Raw genomic sequence first — 19,948 nt, forward strand, 5'->3', positions numbered from 1 at the left:
TTCATGAAAGCAGAGGCTGTTCCTGTTCATGCTGGCCGCATCTCTCTGTAAGGCTGGGGCAGGAATCCTGCTTCTTGGAGGGAGCAGCGTATGCTGCAACAGAGAGGCTAAAAGAATGTGCATGGTGCTGGGCACTAGAACTTACTTGGGAGTGCTGATTTGGCTCTGTCACTGGTTTGCTGTGTGGCCAATCCCTGCAACTCTCTCTTAGGCTCCCCAGCTCTAACATGGGGTTAATACCTCACAGTTGTGGGGATTAGCTGGTAGTTTTACTACTTGGGCAGAGTTTACTGTGAGACTGCTCTGAAATAGCTGTCTAGCATAGCGAACTATACTAGGAACGTGTCATTCCACTGCTACTAATTTAATCAACTCATAAAAGACACACGTACACCTTGGCTCCACACACAGCCAGCGTGGCTGAGGACTGGCTGAATGTAGAGCTGAATGCAAGTAGGAACTTCCAAGGAAACATTTGCCCCGGAACTGTATGGAGTTGCAAACTTCCAGGGAAAAATATTTCCTGAAAATCTTCATATATTTTACCAAGGATCTGTCTTATTTACCTTTAGGATTTTACACTCTTGCTGATTTCCCCTCTTCCACAATCCAAAAACCTTCAATGTTGATTAAAATATAGCAGTACTCATATTGGGTCCATGTTCTGCACTGAGCGCTCCATTTGTCTTCTGAAAGCTGTGACGGGTGTAAGCCAGGGCTGATTTTGGCCCATGGTTTGGAGACTTAGGCTAGCATGTTCAAAGGTGCCTAGGGAATTTGGGCACTGGAATGGAACCAGGCATGCGCTTTCCTGAGGAGGCTTTGCCAAGCTAATCCTTAAATCAGCACTTCTCGGATTTTGTTGTTTGCTTTTTGTCCGGCTTCTGCTTGTGATTGGAACTAGTCCTTATTTGCAGACTCCAATCACTCTTCCCAAGATCCGTCCACCAGGTTCTTTAATTAAAAGGAAGCTTTTCTGCTGGAGAGTTACCAGTGTGTATCTGATCTCAGCCTTCATCTACTGCACAGCTGAGAATCGAGCACAACAGAGGAAGGAGGCAGAATAATTTCCTGGGCTATCATGCTGTTTGCATGCAGCATGCCGTTTGTTGGGGGGATGGGGGGGACTGGCAGGCAATTTTCAAATTTCTTAAAAGGACAATCCATAAATGTACTGATAGCTGGCAACACAGCTGAGACATGGCTGCAATCAGATTTTACTTGGGATAATGCAAATATACCTTGGTTTTGAAATCCGGAGAGTGAAAGAAAGTTCTGTGAACCCCAGCCTGCAACCCATCTGCACCCTAAATTCTACTCTAGTAAAGGCAGAGAGCCATTAGCTTAGTGTCGCTATTTTAGTTTAGTGTTTCTCACATAAGCTCAGACTGGTACATTATATTCGTCTATTGCATATGAGCCCAAGAAACTTTTATTGCTTTCTAACCCCTTAGTTGCTCATTCTTGGCTCACTATGATTTGGGGTGAAAAAAAACATTAAAATGGCAATGTAAACCATATGGAGCCTCTAGGTTGGAGCACTTGGCTAAGGTAAAAGCCAGTAGCTTTTGATTTCCTTCTGCTTCTCTTTCCTATATTTGACTATGATTGAGTTAACCAGAGTCAGTTAACATGTTTTTAAACATGACTGCCTCTGTGCCAAGTCACGTTCAACACAGGATTTGTTAGTAAGCCTTCTGACGTGGGGCTTTTCCCCAGCATGGTCAAGACCAAAGTTTTCAGAGAAGTGACTAGCAATTTGTGGGCGCTCAATGTGAGATGCCTTGGAGGGACTTGATTTCCAGAAAGGGCCAGGCACCCACCTTCTGCAAACCAGATTTCAAGTTGGACATCGGGGGGAGGGATAGCTCAGTGGTTTGAGCATTGGCCTGCTAAACCCAGGGTTGTAAGTTTAATCCTTGAGGAGGCCATTTAGGGAAGTGGGGTAAAAATCTGCCTGGGGATTGGTCCTGCTTTGAGCAGGGGGTTGGACTAGATGACCTCCTGAGGTCCCTTCCAACCCTGATATTCTATGATACCTAAATCACTAGTTGTTCACTATCTTGGCTGAGATGCTCATCAGTGGCTGCCTGGAACCCAGACCCATAATGGGCTACAACAGGAAGGTAACAGTTTTTCACCTTAAACAAAAATAGTCCCCTACTATATGAATGAGGGAGGTATCTGCCTGTGCCACTTGCTTTCAAAGAGCTTGGCAGGGAAGAGGGAGCTTTTGGACATATTTAGCATGTTTCTTCCTCTAGATACCAAGCAAGGAAGCTGTTGCAGCAGCAGCAGCATTACTTGCATGATGTGGATTGCATTTTTTCTTCACTACATTTTATCTTGCCCAGGCTGGTTTTCACAGAACCATTTTGGTGTATTCAGACCCAACCTGTATTCTGAGACTTCTGGGGCAAATACCCTACAGTGTCTGACAGTGCTGCATGGGGAGGAAGGTTTGGCTAACTTCCATATGTGAGGCACTGCATTGTGGGACGGGATTATGAGCAGCAGCTGAACTGCCACAGCTGTGATGCTTGGGGAAGCGGGGGGATGAGGGGGAAAATGTGTTTCACCTATTTGGATGGAAATGTTTGAAGATTGCAACAGTTCAGTGACCCTCAGCTAGAGACCTCTCTGTAGGTGTTGGAGCCAAATGGCAAATCCATTGCTTGTAGAACACCTGAGACAGCTGCTGTGTGGGAGCACGAGACATTGCAAACTCAAGGTATTTGAACCAATCATTTGTAACACTTAATAACCTACTGTAGAAGGCACCAGTGGTTACAACAGGATTCAGAGCCCTGGGGCTAAAGTGATGCTCCTGAGACACAGCTGAGGCTGCTTATGTCCTGTCTGTGTCATGCCCAGCCTGCAATGCCCACTTCATACAAGAGATTCCCAGATCTCCTGCCTCTAATTACCTTATGAGTTTGGGACTCTTTGCACTTACTGCACAGTTTGTTTGTTTGTGCTATGAAAAACAAGCCCCTTTGCATTATCTCTGGGCAAGTTTCTTTGTGAAGTTGATGTGACCAAGAAAGATAGATATGTATTGTCCTGTGATGGGGGTCCCAAAGCACCAGTCTGCATGTCGTGGCTTAGGCATTGAACTGGTGTCAGAAGACCTTGGTTCTATTCCCAGTTCTGCCACAAACTTACTGTGAGCAAGTCACACCATTGCTCTGTGCCTCAGTTTCCCATGTGTAAAATAGGGATAATATTTAGTGTTGGGATGCTAATCTCACTTTCTTAAATAACAAAGTTATATCTTCTAAAATGTAAATTCTATATCAGGTGCTTTAAAAGCACTAATAACAAATACATTTTATAATTAATGATTTAACACTTTACAGAAGAAATCTTAAACTTAAAATCAAATATACATCCCCTAACTTATTAAATATCTCTGACGATGACCTCTGAGCCAAACTATAATGTGACTACTATTGTCACATGCCATGGAAAGTGTTACAGAATGCCCAGCAACCCCACCCAGACATGGAACGTGGCACTTAATTGTCCCTATAGCTACTCCATCTCTCTTCCTGCTTCACTTCAGAGCTTCTTCCTAAAATCTTTCCCAGCCTCGCCTGACTGGCTTCTTGATAAGCAATTGAAGAAAGCTCACACATCCTTGTAAGGCATGCATGTGTTCCCTTAAACCACTCTGATACAAAAGGTAACAATTTCTTTGTCCAGTATCTCAACCTGAGTTCTCGCTGCTAGCAATGCTGTTCTTATAGATTCCCCTTGATATTTTTAAATAAAACTCCTACATTTATTTAAAACAAAATGCATTAGGTAAGTCTTGTACATAGTGAATAACTGCCTAGCAAGGTAGCAAAATACATTTATAACGTACCACAGCAGAACGGGAAGAGAAGGAAGCAGCTCCCCACTAGAGCACTCCTGGACCTCTACCATCAGGACCAGAAAGGAAGGCAACCTGTGTCTTGATCTCTCCTGGCACGGGGCCCCACACATTGTGAGGCCTGGTCTGCTGCCTCCTGTGGGAGGGAGCTTTGGCCCATTCACACTACACTCACATCTTGCTGACTTGTTTCTAAACAGCAGAAGGTGCTGGTGGCATGAAGGATCAAGATGCAACGGAAAAAGATCAAAGCAGATGATCATGCCAACCTGATGGGTGAAGACCAAAATGCCAAAGGGCCTTATTATGGCAGTCTGAGCCAGGCTCCTATTGAAGTCTCGGAGGTAGGCATATAAAATCTACTGTGGATGGATATTTAGAGCTGTGAGGGGGAAGGGTGGGTTAATCTGCGCCCATCGCCTCCTGCCACAGGGGGGTGACTAGGGGGCTTTCTGAGAGCACAGATCCTGTTCCTGTTGAAGAGGTGGGGGGCAGACAACACCAGGGATGCCTGAATCCAAAGGAGAGATGAAGGAGAGGGTGTTCAGGGAGATCAGCTGCTCCAAACAATGGACAAGCTTGCATACAGAGCCACCCACTTCCAAATGGTGAGGCTGGCTGGCCGTTGTTCATGGGCCCTGCCTCCTGGCAGTAACTAAATGCACTGAGACTGGTTTGCAAACAGCAGTTCCCACTATATGCACATGACTTATTTCATATTACCATGGCAGTGGCATATGCTCACTGTAGGAGGGCAGCTCTGTCGCCCATTGCCTTCCCTCAGATGAGAACTTAGATAAGTCCTAGCTAGCACCCCGGTGAGGTCACACTCGCTTCTGGAATCCTGGTGGGGACTGCATGACGCCAGCAGCACCTTCACTTCCTTTTGCTAGTTCCTGTCAGCATTCAGCAGGGCTGTTGCAGATACAAGCACAAGACCCTTATGAGTTAATGCTTTTTTCTAGCTGAGTAAACCAAGTCAAGCGACCCACGTCACGCAGAGCACTGCAAACGTCTTCAGTGATGGACGCACCAGGATAGGTGAGGGCACAGCGCAGGGAGAAGTGCTGATCTATGGGGAGGTGGTTTTGAGGTTGGTGGCCTTTGTATTTATTTATTTTAAAGAAGGAAACCTGTAAATAAGGGGTGAAGTCTCCAGCCCTGCTCTTAACACTGTGTACGCCCTTGGGTTGGGATATGCCTGCCAGTCCTCGTGGATAGGGCAGAACTGAATGGGTTCTGCTGGTTGCAGTAATTCTGTTGGGCATATCTGGAGTCTGCTAGGCCTCTGTCTATCTTGACTGTCCTGGTTTGTCTTGGGACCCTTCCTGTAGCTACATGTGGTAAACTCATTCCATAAAGGGCGGGGCTCTTAGGTTTATAATCCCCAGCCTGCTTCTCCCTGCACGTGCCCCTTTCTCCAGGCTGCTCATCTTACTCCACCAAGGACTTGGATCTGTGACAAGAATCAGCTGGGCACTGGGCAGGAGCGGATGGAGAAGCAGATGAAGCATGAGCTGTGTGGTTCCCAAGAGCTTTGCCCCCATGTGCCTTGCAGTGTCCATCTGTCTGTGATGTGGACACAAGCTGTCTCTTCTTGTCCCAGACTTCGTCCTGGTGTGGGAAGCAGATCCCCAGGAGCAGGAGGGACAGAATGAAGAAACCACTGCTGAGAGCGAGGTGCCCCGGTGGAGAAGAGCTGTCCATGTCCACAAGACTTGGCGGAAGAAGTTTCTGAACAAGCTCCAGGCTGCCGGGATCTGTATAGAAAAGGTAGCTGGATCCTTTCTGGTGCCCAGGCAGGCTTCTTCCCTGTCTATCAGCGCACTAGCCTGGCTCTGCAGGGCCACCCTGTCCTGGGAGGAAGAGTTGCTTTGTTCATTGGATCTTGGTCTTTCCCCCTCTGCTCAGTAATCCTGTCTGTACGGTGTAGGACCACCCTCTCCAGAAAGGGGAGCTCATTGTCCACATTGGCTTGGTCCTGGCTTCTCTCGGTGGGGAAAGGAAAGCAAAGGGCCAGCTGGCTGGGCAGTCTGAAGAGGAGACTGGAAATGCAGCCATCTGTCAGCAATATAGGCAGCCTTCCAGCATGTGGTGATAAATCGAGCCTTCTTCCCCCACTGGAGCCAGGACACATGGTCAGTCCACTCTGCATTGCTCACCCAGCAGAGAAAACCTGGTTAATGTAGAAACAAGGCCCAGCATGTGAGAGCTAAATTATGGGCGTGGTTCCCTGGGCACAGGAGGAGGGCAAAGGTGCCTTTTCTGTTGTGTCATGTTAGATACCATCACCATAGTATCTGTGCACCTTCCAGCAGAGCGTTAAGTGACACGAATGACCAATATCTGTAAATCACCTTCCTGCTTCCCTTATCTTGAACCTAGTCAGGGGCCCATAGAGACCCCAGCGTAGCCTAGCCTGCCTGCACCTGCCACACCATTTATCTGTCATTAGGGATAACAGATGATGCCTCTTCAGGAAGCTCTCCCTCCCCTTTCCACCACCAGAGTACCACAAAATGGATGGAGCCTGGGGCCAGAACTTTACCCTGTTCCAAAATGGCCCCCTCCCCAGTGAATAGGCCAGGGCAGCAGTGGGCATTTCAGCCTGCTGTGAATGAGGCAGGGCTGCGGTGGGTGGCTAGGGAATCATCTGCTGATCTTTTACTGGAGTAATAATGACCTTGTGCCACATCATGAGTGTGTCTAACCTACTCCAGTCATCTAGTGATTCTCCTGGCAGGCCCAGGAGGGGAGCCCTTTGGTCTCATGCTGCCTGGCCTGCTGGGAGATGCACTGTCTTGGAGATGAGTGATGGGAGGTGTCTGCCAACAGGAGCACGGCTTGCTCTGTGTGATCTGGGAGCTGCATATGGCGGATGCTCCTCTGCTGCGCAGTTCCCGAGCTCTGCAAGGTTCCTAGGGCACATTTACACTGCAAAGGAAAACCCCTGGCAGTGAGTCTCCAAGCCCAGGTCAACTGATCTGGGCTTACGCTACAGGGCTAAAAATAGCAATGTAGATGTTCTGACTCTGGCTGGAACCTCAGGCTCTGAGACACACAGTTCGGGGCCCTGGGCTCCAGCCTGAGCAGGAACATCTACACTGATATTTTTTGCCCCATCGTGTGAGCCTGAGCTCTGGATTTGTCTTTGCAGTGTAGGCATCCCCCTAGCTAGAGGCTTAGTAACAGCACAGCTAGGGTGAGCTCTGCATGCCTGGCCCCTTGCTGCTATGAATTGACATAGAAGCCTCAATTTCAAGGTATCCTTGTTGATTCACCCCAGCTGAGGATCCAGCCTATAATGCCAGGCCTGAGTACAACAGGTGGCTAATTCCATCCTTCCCTCTTCTCTCCCAGCACATGGTCCAGGATGAGAAGAAAGTGGTGCACTATGTGCTGCTGAACGCCCCCTGGAGTGTGCTGTGTTATTACGCGGAGGATCTCCGGCTGAGGCTTCCCCTGCAGGTGAAGATCTTTCCGAGACTCATCCTCTTCCCTCTAGGGCCCAGTTCACGCCGGCAGGAGCTGGGGAACTCCCAGTCGCCAGGGTGAAGCCATCCCACTGCTCCCATGTGCTGCAGGGGGGAGAGTTGTGAGGGGGTGGTGGTGGTTGCACACTTTGGGCTGGGCAGTGACATGACATGGAGCTGGATTAGGGTGACCAGATGAGATGAAGAAAATATCGGGACACATAGTGTGGGGGAGGATCCGTTGGCAGAGCAAAAAAAACAAAAAGCCAAGTGCTGCTAGCGGAACAAAAGATCAGTTGAGGCGCCGGACAACCACCCAAATATTGAGACAGTCCCGATTTTATCGCCCTCCTGTTTTCAGAGGCCTCAATCCTGTGGGCTTTGCTCAGCAAAACTGTCTTGGACGTCAGCAGGGGGGCTCCTGTGTAGGCCCTGGAGGAGCTTCCTTATTCCTTCAGTGCTTTCCCACTCACCCTCTTTCACATGCCAGTGCTCCCAGCCTCTCGCACTGTTGTGCATGCAACTGGGGCACTTGTCTCTTCCCCTGCCCTCCTCTGTCCCCAGAAACTGACTCGGCATCATGCTGCTACTGTTGTCCTCCTGCTGAGCGTTTTTCTCTTGCTTGTGCTCAGGCCCTGCCGAATCAAGCTTCAAACTGGTCTGACAGAGTGGCGAAGCAGCTGGGTGTCCCCAGCTTGCTGCATGAGGAGGTCCCCAATCTGCCCATGGACTACTACACTTGTCACTTCAAAGTGAACAAGTTAGCATGGTAAGAGCCACGGGAGCCTGTGGCACAAATTCACTCCTGCTTCCTTGTGCTGATCACCTTTCCTCTTCCTGCTGTCTCCCTGAGGGCAAGGGCTATGGCACAGGCAGTTACCCAAGCAGCTCTGAGGGGAGACCTCTTCTCTCTGTCCAACAGGCCTGCAGGGCACCCACAGGGAAGCCTGTTACGCCACCTGCTGGAGTGCTTATCCAGGCAGCTGCCTGTTGTCTGCCTTCCCCTTTCTGCCTGTGCATGTTATCTGCCTAGATCAGGGGTGGGCAAACTTTTTGGCCCAAGGGCCACATCAAGGTTGCAAAACTGTATGGAAGGCTGGGTAGGGCAGGCTCCCCAAACAGCCGGGTAGGGAAGCCTCCCCAAACAGCCTGGTCCCCGCCCCCTATCCAGCCCCCTTCCACTTGCCGTCCAGAGCCAGACACGCTGCCGCTCTGCCCTGCAGGAGCGCGCAGCCCTGCCGCCCAGAGCACTGCCCATAAGGTGGCGTAGCTGTGGGGGAGGGAGAAGAGCAGGGGAGGGGCCGGGGGTAGCCTCCCTGGCCAGGAGCTCAAGGGCTGGGCAGGCCGTATGTGGCCCACGGGCCGTAGTTTGTCCACCTTTGGCCTAGATCGTAAATTCTTCAGGGCAGGGAGCACGTTGGTGTCAGTGTCCTGAGACCCCTAGTGCACTGCCAAAGCTATCCGAGCAATAAAGGGATAAGAATTAAATACCATCACTTGGCCGGGCACAAGGTACCTATAGGGAGGAGGAGCCATGTGTGCGCAAAAGGCAGGGGTGAGGTGGGTGGGTTGATGATCAGCAGAGCAAGGGTGCTGTGAGAGGACTATCCTGGGAGAGTGACTCTATAGGCCGCCCCTCTGAGCTGATGGGTGAAGCCAAGGAGGTGACCTGCCAGTTGGAACTGCCTCTACAAGTGCCTTCTCTTTGCAGCTGGGCTGGCAAGAGCAGGGAGGTGCCATCCTCAGCTGGATGGGTGAGGTGCAGGGCTGTACCTGTGGCAAAATGGGATGGGGAGTGGATGACTGTGGGCTCGGGGAGAGGAAGCAGGATGGCTTGTCCTGTGGGTTGCACTTTGGGGGGCATGTTCCCATCATGGTTCTGGTGTGTGTGATTGCAGGTTCCTAGGGAGCAATGAGCAAGACACCTTCTTCAGCAGCACACAGCGGCACAGGATAGTGAGTAGCCAGCCCAGGGGTCTTCTGGGGAGGGAGAGGTCCAGCAGGACCTGGGGCTGAGATGGGCCCTTCCTCCTTGGCTTCTGGTTCAATTCTTTATCATCCTAATTCGTTGCTTTTTGTGTCAGCCCAGCTGGGAAGGGCTTGAGTGTTCTGGCCCGGGCAGAAAGGGCCACGCAGGGGGAAGGCTTTGGGTGCAGCAAGTTTGGGCCCCTGGCGAGGCTTAGGCTTGGGTTTGGGCTAGGAGGAGAGATGGGTGTTGTGGAGAAGGCCCCACTTGAATCTGGAGGGTGCAGGGCTTCCAGGGCGGCATGGGCTTAGGTTGGGGGCAGGTATGGTGGCCTCTAGGGAGGTTGACATTTAAGCAGAGGGAAGGTTGAGTTTAGGGGGTAGCTTGACTAATGAGTGGGCTTGTGACCCTGGCTGTTTAGGTGGTAGGCACATCCCATCAGCCTAAAGAAAGAGGGTCACTTACTCCTGTGAAAAGTGATTGTGAAATGTTACCAAATCAGACATCTCTGCTTTGCTGCCAGGTGTGAATGGCTGCCCAGGTGTGAATGGCTGCAGTGTGCAAAGTAGTGGGGAATCAGCTATTTTAGGGACTTACAGGGCCCCCTTCTTCATTGGATCTGAGCACCTCACAATCTTTAAAGCTTATGAGGCAGGGCAGCGCTATTATCCCCATTTACAAGTGGGGAACTGAGGCACAGGGAGGCTAGGTGACGTGCCCAAGTTCACACACACAGTCTGTGGCGGAGCAGGACCAGGTCACTCAAGTCCTAGACTACTGCCCTAATTACTGGACCATCCTGCCTCTGTCAGCTCCTGCAAGTCTCTCAGTCACTGAACATACTGGTCATGTCCTGCCAGGGTGTGAGGCAATAACTAATGGTTAGATGGAAGGATCAGATTTTTATCAAGAATCGTCAATTTTACTGTACAATGCAAACTGACGAAAAAATATTTCCATTGATAAGTGAAACTCACAGATAAGTAAAGTAAGAAAAGTGCTGCCTGTATTAGAGTGTGATTCAAGGATATTTACTTTGTATATTTTGATGTGATGCTGTCAATTTTGTTTTACCGGTTACAGAACTTTAACTTTGTGAATCAGAACATCTACTATCATTAAATAATTATTGGCTGACATTCCGCCATTATTTCCTGCCACTAGGAACATTTAAATTAATAAACATTTAAAAAATGCTGAAAACCCATAATTTTGTTTAACTCTGAAAGTTTAAATAGATTAAAAACTGCTTAAAATAAACATCAATATTATCCATTAATTATAAAAAGATAAAAATTGAATTCTGCCAAGCTCGCTAATGATCAACAATATCCTGCTGTTTATAAACCTCAAGATAGGAGGGTCTTCCTTCTTGCTCCATCTCTTTGTGCTGTAAGCCAAGCAGCCATGCAGCCTGTTGCCAAAAACTTGACTTCCAATGAGGCAAGTCAAAACCCCAGAGGTGCTGAATTTCTCCCACTGGGGCAGTGTGGACTAGAGCCTGTCAAAAGTGCGCTTTGCAAAATATAGGTCAGAACTGATACAAACATAGCTGCTAGTAATTACCAGTGTATTTGTGAGGACACCAAGACACATGTGCTGTGAGTTTGTTCCTGACCATATTGACTGGGCTGGTGTGATACTGCCTTGCTAATGGAAAAGCAGCTACAGAGAAAATAGGCCACTTTTATTTTAAAGAAGAAAGTAGTGAAGTAAGAAAATAGCCATTTGTTTCCTCTTTCCTGTTGTTTCCTCTTTCCTGTCTGCATTCTCCTCCTCATTTGTGTGACTTTAGGCTTAAAGGAATCCTGCAGAGATATTTTTTTAAAAATAGCTCTCACTCATTTGTGTTGCTTTATGATATATAAAGGCCTGAAAGATGTGTTTCAAACAAAGTTGTTTTTCTTGTTTGTTAACAATAGAAATATCAGGGATGTTAATTCTGGTCTTCTCTGGTTTAGACTTTTTGTGGAGTCTGAAGGAGGTGTAGTGTGAGGATTTTGCTCATTCATGGGCAGTGTGGGGTTTGAATTTTAACAAAGACAACTTTTCTCCTAAGTCTTCATTGGCAATTGGAGTTAAATAGATTTTAACACACAAAGTTTAAAGAGGCTGACTAAAAACGAACTCTTCTTTCTCAAGTATCAGAGGGTAGCCGTGTTAGTCTGGATCTGTAAAAGCAGCAAAGAATCCTGTGGCACCTTATAGACTAACAGACGTTTTGGAGCATGAGCTTTCGTGGGTGAATACCCACTTCCTCAGATGCATGTAATGGAAATATCCAGGGGCAGGTATATATATGTGTGCTAGCAAGCAAGCTAGAGATAACGAGGTCAGTTCAATCAGGGAGGATGAGGCCCTGTTCTAGCAGTTGAGGTGTGAAAACCAAGAGAGGAGAAACTGGTTCTGTAATTGGCAAGCCATTCACAGTCTTTGTTCAATCCTGAGCTGATGGTGTCAAATTTGCAGATGAACTGAAGCTCAGCAGTTTCTCTTTGAAGTCTGGTCCTGAAGTTTTTTTGCTGCAGGATGGCCACCTTAAGGTCTGCTATAGTGTGGCCAGGGAGGTTGAAGTGCTCTCCTACAGGTTTTTGTATATTGCCATTCCTAATGTCTGATTTGTGTCCATTTATCCTTTTCCGTAGAGACTGTCCAGTTTGGCCGATGTACATAGCAGAGGGGCATTGCTGGCATATGATGGCGTATATTACATTGGTGGATGTGCAGGTGAATGAACCAGTGATGGTGTGGCTGATCTGGTTAGGTCCTGTGATGGTGTCGCTGGTGTAGATATGTGGGCAGAGTTGGCATCGAGGTTTGTTGCATGGATTGGTTCCTGAGCTAGAGTTATTATGGTGTGGTGTGCAGTTACTGGTGAGAATATGTTTCAGGTTGGCAGGTTGTCTGTGGGCAAGGATTGGCCTGCCACCCAAGGCCTGTGAAAGTGTGGGATCATTGTCCAGGATGGGTTGTAGATCCTTGATGATGCGTTGGAGGGGTTTTAGCTGGGGGCTGTATGTGATGTGCTTGCTAGCACACATATATATACCTGCCCCTGGATATTTCCATTACATGCATCTGAGGAAGTAGGTATTCACCCACGAAAGCTCATGCTCCAAAACGTCTTCTTTCTCAGTTTTCAATGTCTAGGAAAGAAAATGTTACAATGCCTATGAGAGTCAGGCTTGGAATTGGTGGCAAAAACAACTTCTTGTACCTGAATTCATATGAACTCGTTTAGTCTCTTTCCACCCAAATTCTCCATTTCCCTCTGGAAACATGGTTGCTGAGAACCTTTGAGGCATGGGTCTCCATAGTGCAGTGCAGAACATGGTGTTGGTGCTTAGAGAGAGATCATGGGGCTCTCTTTGTATCTTTCGTCAGTGTGACAGCAGTTAATTACCATCTCTTTGCTTCCCCCAGCTGTACGAGATCCTGGCCACGACACCATATGGCCACCTGAAGCAGGGGGAGGTTGGGGTGGATCGGCTGCTGAGCGAGAATGTCTTTGCAGCTGCATTCCCTTTGCATGAGGTAAGTCAGGAGACAGTCTCTTTCTAGCATCTGTTCCCTGCTACCTCAGCCAGACTGGACTTTGGTCATGCCCCGATCTACAGCTCAGGAGACAGCAGGGAGCCCTGGCCAAGAAAGAGCACTTGTGTGGCCTCTGCCCAGAAGGGGGCCGGACTGTTCAAAAAGCTCCTTATTCAGCCTTTCCAAAGGAACACAGAGGTAACTGGGGTTGGGGTAGCATGGCTGTGGGGAGCTGGAGAGGCAGGGGGCTGCTGTCAAACCCCTCTCCCCAGCCCAGCCCAGCCAGCTGTGCTGCTTTCACAAGCCTCAGTTGGAACCTTCCTGCTTCTTCCCTGCAGGGTCCCTTTGCAGTACCCGCTGACAGGCTGGCCCCTGAGAGCCTGACCGAGCGCCAGGTCCTCTTCCAGTACTGGGCGAGGTGGCAGAAATGGAACAGATACCAGCCACTGGATCACATCCGCAGGTACTTTGGAGAGAAGATTGCACTCTACTTTGCCTGGCTGGGTGAGTACAATGCTTTTCTGCGCCCTCCCTACAACCGGCCTTCATCCCTGGCCCCAGCCAGACGTGTCAATATGCTGCCCTGGATCTCCTGCCCCATTCTCTTTAGCCTCTAGCCTGCACCTCTGTCTCCAACCAATTCCTGGGCTGCGATAGCCGTGTGTTCCTCATACCCACTGGAAAAGGAACTGGAGCCTCGCTGATCAGGAGATCAGACTGTCCAGGCTTGATGAAGAATAATGCCTCCTGCAGCCATGTGGCACAAAGGGAATGGGTTCTAGCCAGCAGTGGAAGGGCATCACCAGCACTAGTGTGCATTGTTCTGCCCTGCTCCTTACTGTTCTCTCAACCACCTCCTGTGGCACCCAGCTCTGCCCTAACCTGATACCTTCTCCAGAAAGAGCTAATGCTCCACTGGAGCGTTGGCCTCCTTGTGTTCTGCTGCAGGGAATGCTGGGATCAGCGCAGAGAATAACAATCGCTTGTATAAGCAGAGCGCTTTGCTTCCCCAGTGCAGACCAAGGACGGGCTGTACTATAGTAAGGGGCACCCTTTACGTCAGGTGCATGGGTGTCATTGCCAGAGAAGCAGGGAGGATCTTTCTCAGGTTGCCATTTTTCACTAATCATCCTTCTTGTCCCTTTCCTGCTATGGCTTGTTAAGAGAAGCTAGATTAGAGTGCGTTTGTTTTTCTTGTACTGGGATTGTCTGCCATGTCCCAAGCAAGGAAAGCTGTCCCTCTTGCACAGAGCAGCAGCCCGAAAGCTCCCATGGCCAGAAACCCTTCTTGTTGTGTCCAAGCTGTGGGATGCATTTGAAATGAATGTGGCTGACCAAGCAGGAGCAATGGAAGCTTTGCTGGTCCCTGTCTGTGGTGGGGCTGAGTTTCAAGTCCTAGTCCTAATCTACAAAACCATCCATAGACCAGGACGCTCATCCCTTCACCACAGCCCATCAAGACAAGCTGGGACAGACGTTCTCCATGATGGGACCCCAGCTGTGGCACTCCTGATCAGAGGAGATCGTAGCTGGAGCCTAGATCTACATGCAAGCCTCCCCCCGCCCTTTTCTCGGAGGCTTCCCCCAGGAACACCATCCATTCCCACTGCCTGTCGCTGAGGAGAGAAGGGAGAAGGTGCAATAGAAAGGGAGGGAAGAAAAAGGAGAGAGAAATGGACAAAATTAATTAAAAATAGGTCTGGAATGGGGAGAAACAAAAAGTTGATGTATGGCCAAAGAACATAATTGTTGGCATGCTGGCAAGTGTAACAGACTCTGCCCTGCCTCCAGACTTGATTAACTTGGATCGTTGTCCCTGTGCATTGGACACGAAGGTGGGATTCCCACTGCCACTCGGCACTGGGCTTGCTCTGCTCCATAGGAGCAGAACTGAGCCAGCACTGAATGGTTTTGAAAGTCCTGCCTTATGGCCATTACCAAACCCAGCCTCTCTCTGGAGGCCACGTCTCAGGGTGAGGACATAGCCAGCAGGAGGCTCTTGAAGTCAATGCCAGGGTGGGATAACCCTTAACCTCCCCTTTTACCTGCATGTAGATGGGAGGAAGTCCCTGCTCCCCAAGTGACCTCTGAGAACATGGTGGGGATCATCCTTTACAATGGCTAGCAGGGGACTCTCCTTCAGTTGCTGGGATGCAGTGCGTCGCTCCACAATTGGTGTCACTAGGAATGTGGGGCTCTGAACTGGGCTCTGCTGCTGAGATGAGGGTGCAGGTTGGCTACAGGTCCTGTGTTTGCAATGAGACTCCCACTCTGAGGGACTGGCCTTCTCTCTTCCCTCTCTTTAGGTTTCTATACTGGGTGGCTCTTGCCTGCAGCAGTTGTGGGGACACTGGTTTTCATCGCAGGCATATTTCTGATGCTGAGCGACATACCTGCGTAAGTGTCAGCATCTCTCCCCTTTCTGTCCCTGCCTTCTCCTTCCCTCTCGCACTGGCTGTCTCCAGCCTGGAGGATGTGGGGGCAGCCCCAGGGAAGGCTGAAAGTCAGAAATTCCTGGCTGCCTCCCTTGAGGTCAGTCCACTAGGCCACAGCAACCCCAAAACACACGCTCACTGTTGAGCAAACCTGGCTTCTCACAGGCTTCTGAGCAAAACTCCTGGTGAACAACCAGCTGCGAGGGGGTCAAAGTCCCCTAAACACCCTGCAGGGAAATGTCACCCAGGTCTTCACAGTATCTGGCCACCTGCTCCTCCCTGTCTGGCCCCAGGTTCCAACATGGTGGGGCAATGGCTAGACTCTAACCAGAGGAAACTGCTGCGGGAAAGCTCCATGAGGTGTTTCTGTCCAGGGCAAGGATGGGCAGCAAAGGGCCAGTGCTCTGTGCTGCCATGTGAGCATCCAGCTTTGATCCCAAATGCCGTGCTCTCACCTGAGGACCTGCAAGGGGAATGTGCTCAGTGGCTTCACTCTCCCAGGACCCTCTGGCTGATTTAAGGATCAGTGTTCATGGATTCCCATGGGGTCCTGGCTAGTCCTGCATCACTGGAAAGAATGAGGCCTCAAGAGGTGCGAAAGGGTGGCCTAGAGCAGAGAATGTACCGTGGTCCTGATTTCTTTCCTTGTCTGCCTCCCCCCTGCCCTAGGCAGGAGATCTGTGAGAGCGAGGATCAGTACCAGATGTGCCCGCTGTGTAAGGAGTGCCCACAGTGGCAGCTCTCCAGCATCTGCAGCATGTTCAAGGTAAGGTTTGTGGCTCTGAGTGGTTAATTTCCAGAGAGGAGGGCCAGGAAGAGAGAATATCCTGCAGTCTCCCCCATAGATGGTGCTTGCTAGAGTGCCCAGGTGTGCACAGCTCTCTCGCCCCTGCACCAGGGTCTGGCTGGGCTGGGAGGTGCTGTGTTTATGCACCAGGAGGGGTGATTGCACAAGCACAATGCACTGGTATTTGCTCTCTGCCTTTTCATCTTAATGGCACTAGAGGAGACATCTCAGAGGACATGCTTCTGTGTGAGAGAAGAGAGCACCAGGACTCACCTCCTCGAGGACCTTTCCTCATCCCCTCTCATCAGCAGCACTGGACCCTTTCCCCTCTTTCTAGTGTCAGTTAGACTCAGGACTCACAGTTTGTCAGACCACTCTGTTTTATTAGCACAGCGCTCTGCTAATAACACCCAGATAATGTGAGCACCATACAAGACACAAACTATCTTATTTATACAGATAAAAGGGCGCGGACGTAACAAAGGGAGCAGAACTGCCAAGTTTAGCAGAGGCTAGACGTACATAGTTAATTTCCGTACTAACTTTTACCAATCTTCGGCTAATGTTAAGTGGGCTCATTGTTTATGCCTTAATGTTTCTTTTCCTGACACCTGTATTTCAACATTTATTTCTGCTTAAAGGTACGTACAGCATTTCTTTAATCCATTCTTATTTTTACAATGTAATTCACTCTACTTTCACACTAGTCTCCCTCCTCCCAGCTGTGCACATTCGCTGGCATCCCACCTCCCAAACCATCCCTCTCCAGCTCCTCTTCCCCTCTTCTCCCTTGCATCCAGGAGCGCGCCAGGGTTTTTGGCGCCCTAGGCGCAGGGCCAGCTCACTGGTCCTGCGGCTCCATTGGACCTGCCGTAGGCACACCTGTGGGAGGTCCACCGGAGCCGCCTGCCGCCTTTCCAAATCCTAGTGCCCTAGGCGACCGCCTAGGTTGCCTAAATGGAAACGCCGGCCCTGCTTGCATCCCCTCCCTAGTCTGCTCCTCCCCAGGTCCGCTGCTTCTTCCTTGGCTTCCCTCTGCTATCCCTCCTTGTTCCTTCTCTTGCATTCCCGGTCTGATTCCCTTCCACCTCTCCTCTCCCTGTGTGTACAAAGTCTCTCCTTTCTGGTGCTGGAGCAAGTCTTGCTGCAGAGATGAGAAGGGGTCTGTTGCACTTTGCTGCTTGCACATGGAGTGGAGCAGCAGAGACGGCTCTCAGGGACAGCTCCTCGGGTGTGTGGAAAGCACTGCAGAGCACAGAAGAGGCTTTCTGCAGCTTGAACTGGCTATGCAGATTCACACTACCACATGGACGTTTCTTGCCTCAGGACGGAGATCTGCTTTGCACAGCAAGCCTCTGCTGAGCCGGGTAGTCGCAAGATTTTACACTTAAGGGATTATGGTTGTCAGGCTAATCTCCCTCTGTAAAATACATAATGGACCAGTCCTCCCAACTGATGTAAATTGGCATGGCTCCATTGACTTCAGTTTTGGTCCAGACTTGCACCAGGTGGGGATCTGTCCCATTGGTTCCAGTGGAGCTAGGGCTGATTTACACCAGCTGGAGATCTGGCCCGATGCTCTTTCGCCAGCAGGAGATCGCGCTGAGGTAAGGTTCCTCAGACAGTGAGGGTGACCTCTCAATGTGGCTCCAACCTCTTCCCAGGGAGATTCAAGCAAATCCAGAGAGAATAAGGAAAGACTCTCTCCCTTTCTGCCTGTCTGAAGCTGAGGCCCCATTCCTGTGCAGGGAGAGATGAATGCTCAGAGTTGGAGGGATCCTGCTCTGAGCCTGGGGATGAAGCCTGTACGGGGCCCCAAGCTGTGATCTGCTCTGTGCACACCCCAAAGCCATACCCCGTCGTTGCCTTCTCAGCGCAGCACAGGCAGCTCTGGTTGATCAGACACATAGGAATCCCAATCGCCCTGTCCCCATGCCTCCGTTCCTGGCATGCCATGACCTGCGTTTGGGAGCAGCATGGGTCTGGTGTTCGCAACAAGTGAGCAAATCAGCTGTGCACTATGCTGCCACTGATCTCCTTGCTGCCTCTGGAGCACTGCAGCCTGGGTCCAAGGACTCAGTCTGATCCAGCACTCTGATTCTTGTAGATGATCAGTTCCAGTGCTGCTTTGTCTCTTACCGAAACCCCAATGCTTCCACTGGGGAACCTCCCAGTCAGTCCCAGAGGAAAACTCATTCTCTCTCTCTCCTGCCCTCACCCACATCCTGAAAGTTAGCACTTCGCTGCTCTCAGGATCCACCCTAGTGTCCCTTCCTCCTGCAGGTCTCCTGAATGTTCCTTTCACTTGCCTTGCTTTGCTCCATAGGCAGGTCGCCTCTTCGACCATGGTGGGACCATCTTCTTCAGCATTTTCATGTCCCTGTGGGCGGTGACATTCCTGGAGTACTGGAAGCGGATGAATGCCACCCTGGCACATCGCTGGGACTGTTCCGATTTCGAGGACATTGAGGTACAGGCCTGGCCTTCCGTCACACAGCTGAACTCCCAAGGCTGTACAAAGCCAAATCAAGATGATGCCTTTTCCCACTGTCCTAGGAGCGGCCGCGACCCCAGTTCACTGCCATGGCTCCCATGACGATGGAGAACCCAATTACTGGAGCAGAGGAGCCATATTTTCCTAAGCGGAACCGTGTAAAACGGGTCACGGCTGGATTGATGGTCATCATCATGATGGTAAGGGCACTGCAGGCCGCTGCCCTGTGCCTGGCTCTGAAGGTCTTTCATGGAGTCTGCAGTTCCTGGCATGACTGCCTCTTTTCTGCGTGCTGTTTGCCTCTTACGGACTGCATGGCTCTCCCATAGCTGCCAGTGCCCCCAGAGATCAGAACAAGCCCAGCTCCCCGAAACACACTGCAGTTCCTGATGGCAAGTTGATGGCCACTGGGTTGTATTTGCAGATTGCTGTGGTTGTGATGTTTCTGATCTCCATTATCCTGTACCGGGCGATCGTCAGCATCCTTGTGTCAAGATCTGGGAACTTCCTCTTTGTGGCATCGGTAAGAGGTAGATGCAGCCAGCTCTGCCCTGGGGTTTAATGGGCTTGAGCAAGCCCCAGGGGATGTTCCGGTTCATTCCCTCTGCTCTCCTCTTTTCTAGGCATCTCGTATTGCCAGTCTTACGGGCTCAGTGGTGAATCTAATCTTCATCCTCATCCTCTCTAAAATTTACATTGCACTGGCCCATTTCCTTACGAAGTGGGGTAAGTGGTGGAAGAGAAATGGCACAGACTTCAACTGTGGTTCCATGGGACAGTTCCTGACAGGCCTGGCTCCCCACTCCTTTGCAACTTCTGCATTGTAATCACATCCACCTGCACAAAGCGAGTGTGAAACACTGCCATCTGATCTGAGAGGGAGTCACACCTACTCACACAGGAGGGGAGAATCTGGTCTGTTGTCTTCATCTGGATTCTTATGCCATTAAGCAGGGGCTGCTAAAAGAAATTGGATTTAGGTGCAGAAGGGAAAAGGCAGAAAAATGAGGATACAGACAGGTCAGGAACTGAGAAAAGTGGAAGGGCTCAGATCAAAGTAGAGAGGTACCAAGGCAGGGAATGAATGCAGGTGTTTGGTGTAGGATCACAAGGTTGCCACCTTTCTCAGTTTTCATGAATGCCATCTTAGGTCCTGCAAGCTAGATAGTGTGACACAAGGCAGGAATTTGTCTCATAGGGCAAAACATCAAAAGTTGCAATGCACAAGTCCTGTAGTCAGGTGTCCAATGGCTTTCTGCGGGTCCAGGGCTAATGCTGGCAGATACCTGGGAAAAGCATTATGTGTGCAGAGGGATGTTAGAAATAATTAGAGAAGGCTGAATTTTTTAAACAATCTTTTTGATTAATATTTTCATTTTAAT

General features: G+C 50.0%; 1 protein-coding gene across 14 annotated transcripts in view; it reads left to right on the top strand.

Moving 5' to 3' along the window:
- LOC127056957 (protein phosphatase 1 regulatory subunit 7) overlaps positions 1–19,948 on the top strand; it is a 94,404-nt gene that overhangs the window by 39,248 nt on the left and 35,208 nt on the right. For 10 of the 14 annotated variants that reach the window (XR_007775967.1, XM_050965385.1, XM_050965384.1 and 7 more), the window contains 8 exons: positions 12,740–12,850; positions 13,189–13,354; positions 15,157–15,247; positions 15,955–16,051; positions 18,399–18,542; positions 18,629–18,766; positions 18,991–19,089; positions 19,190–19,292. Coding sequence is in view for 13 of the 14 variants with exons in the window: in XM_050965385.1 (XP_050821342.1) it covers positions 12,740–12,850; positions 13,189–13,354; positions 15,157–15,247; positions 15,955–16,051; positions 18,399–18,542; positions 18,629–18,766; positions 18,991–19,089; positions 19,190–19,292 (949 nt within the window). In the remaining variant the exon portion in view is untranslated. Of the gene's footprint in view, positions 1–4,077; positions 4,222–4,842; positions 4,919–5,483; positions 5,651–7,237; positions 7,346–7,982; positions 8,120–9,248; positions 9,307–12,739; positions 12,851–13,188; positions 13,355–15,156; positions 15,248–15,954; positions 16,052–18,398; positions 18,543–18,628; positions 18,767–18,990; positions 19,090–19,189; positions 19,293–19,948 lie in introns of those variants that run through there. The other 4 variants (XM_050965388.1, XM_050965387.1, XM_050965389.1 and 1 more) reach the window with 3 other exon arrangements.

The sequence above is a fragment of the Gopherus flavomarginatus genome, chromosome 8, assembly GCF_025201925.1.
Source record: "Gopherus flavomarginatus isolate rGopFla2 chromosome 8, rGopFla2.mat.asm, whole genome shotgun sequence".
Classification (NCBI taxonomy): Eukaryota; Metazoa; Chordata; order Testudines; family Testudinidae; genus Gopherus; species Gopherus flavomarginatus.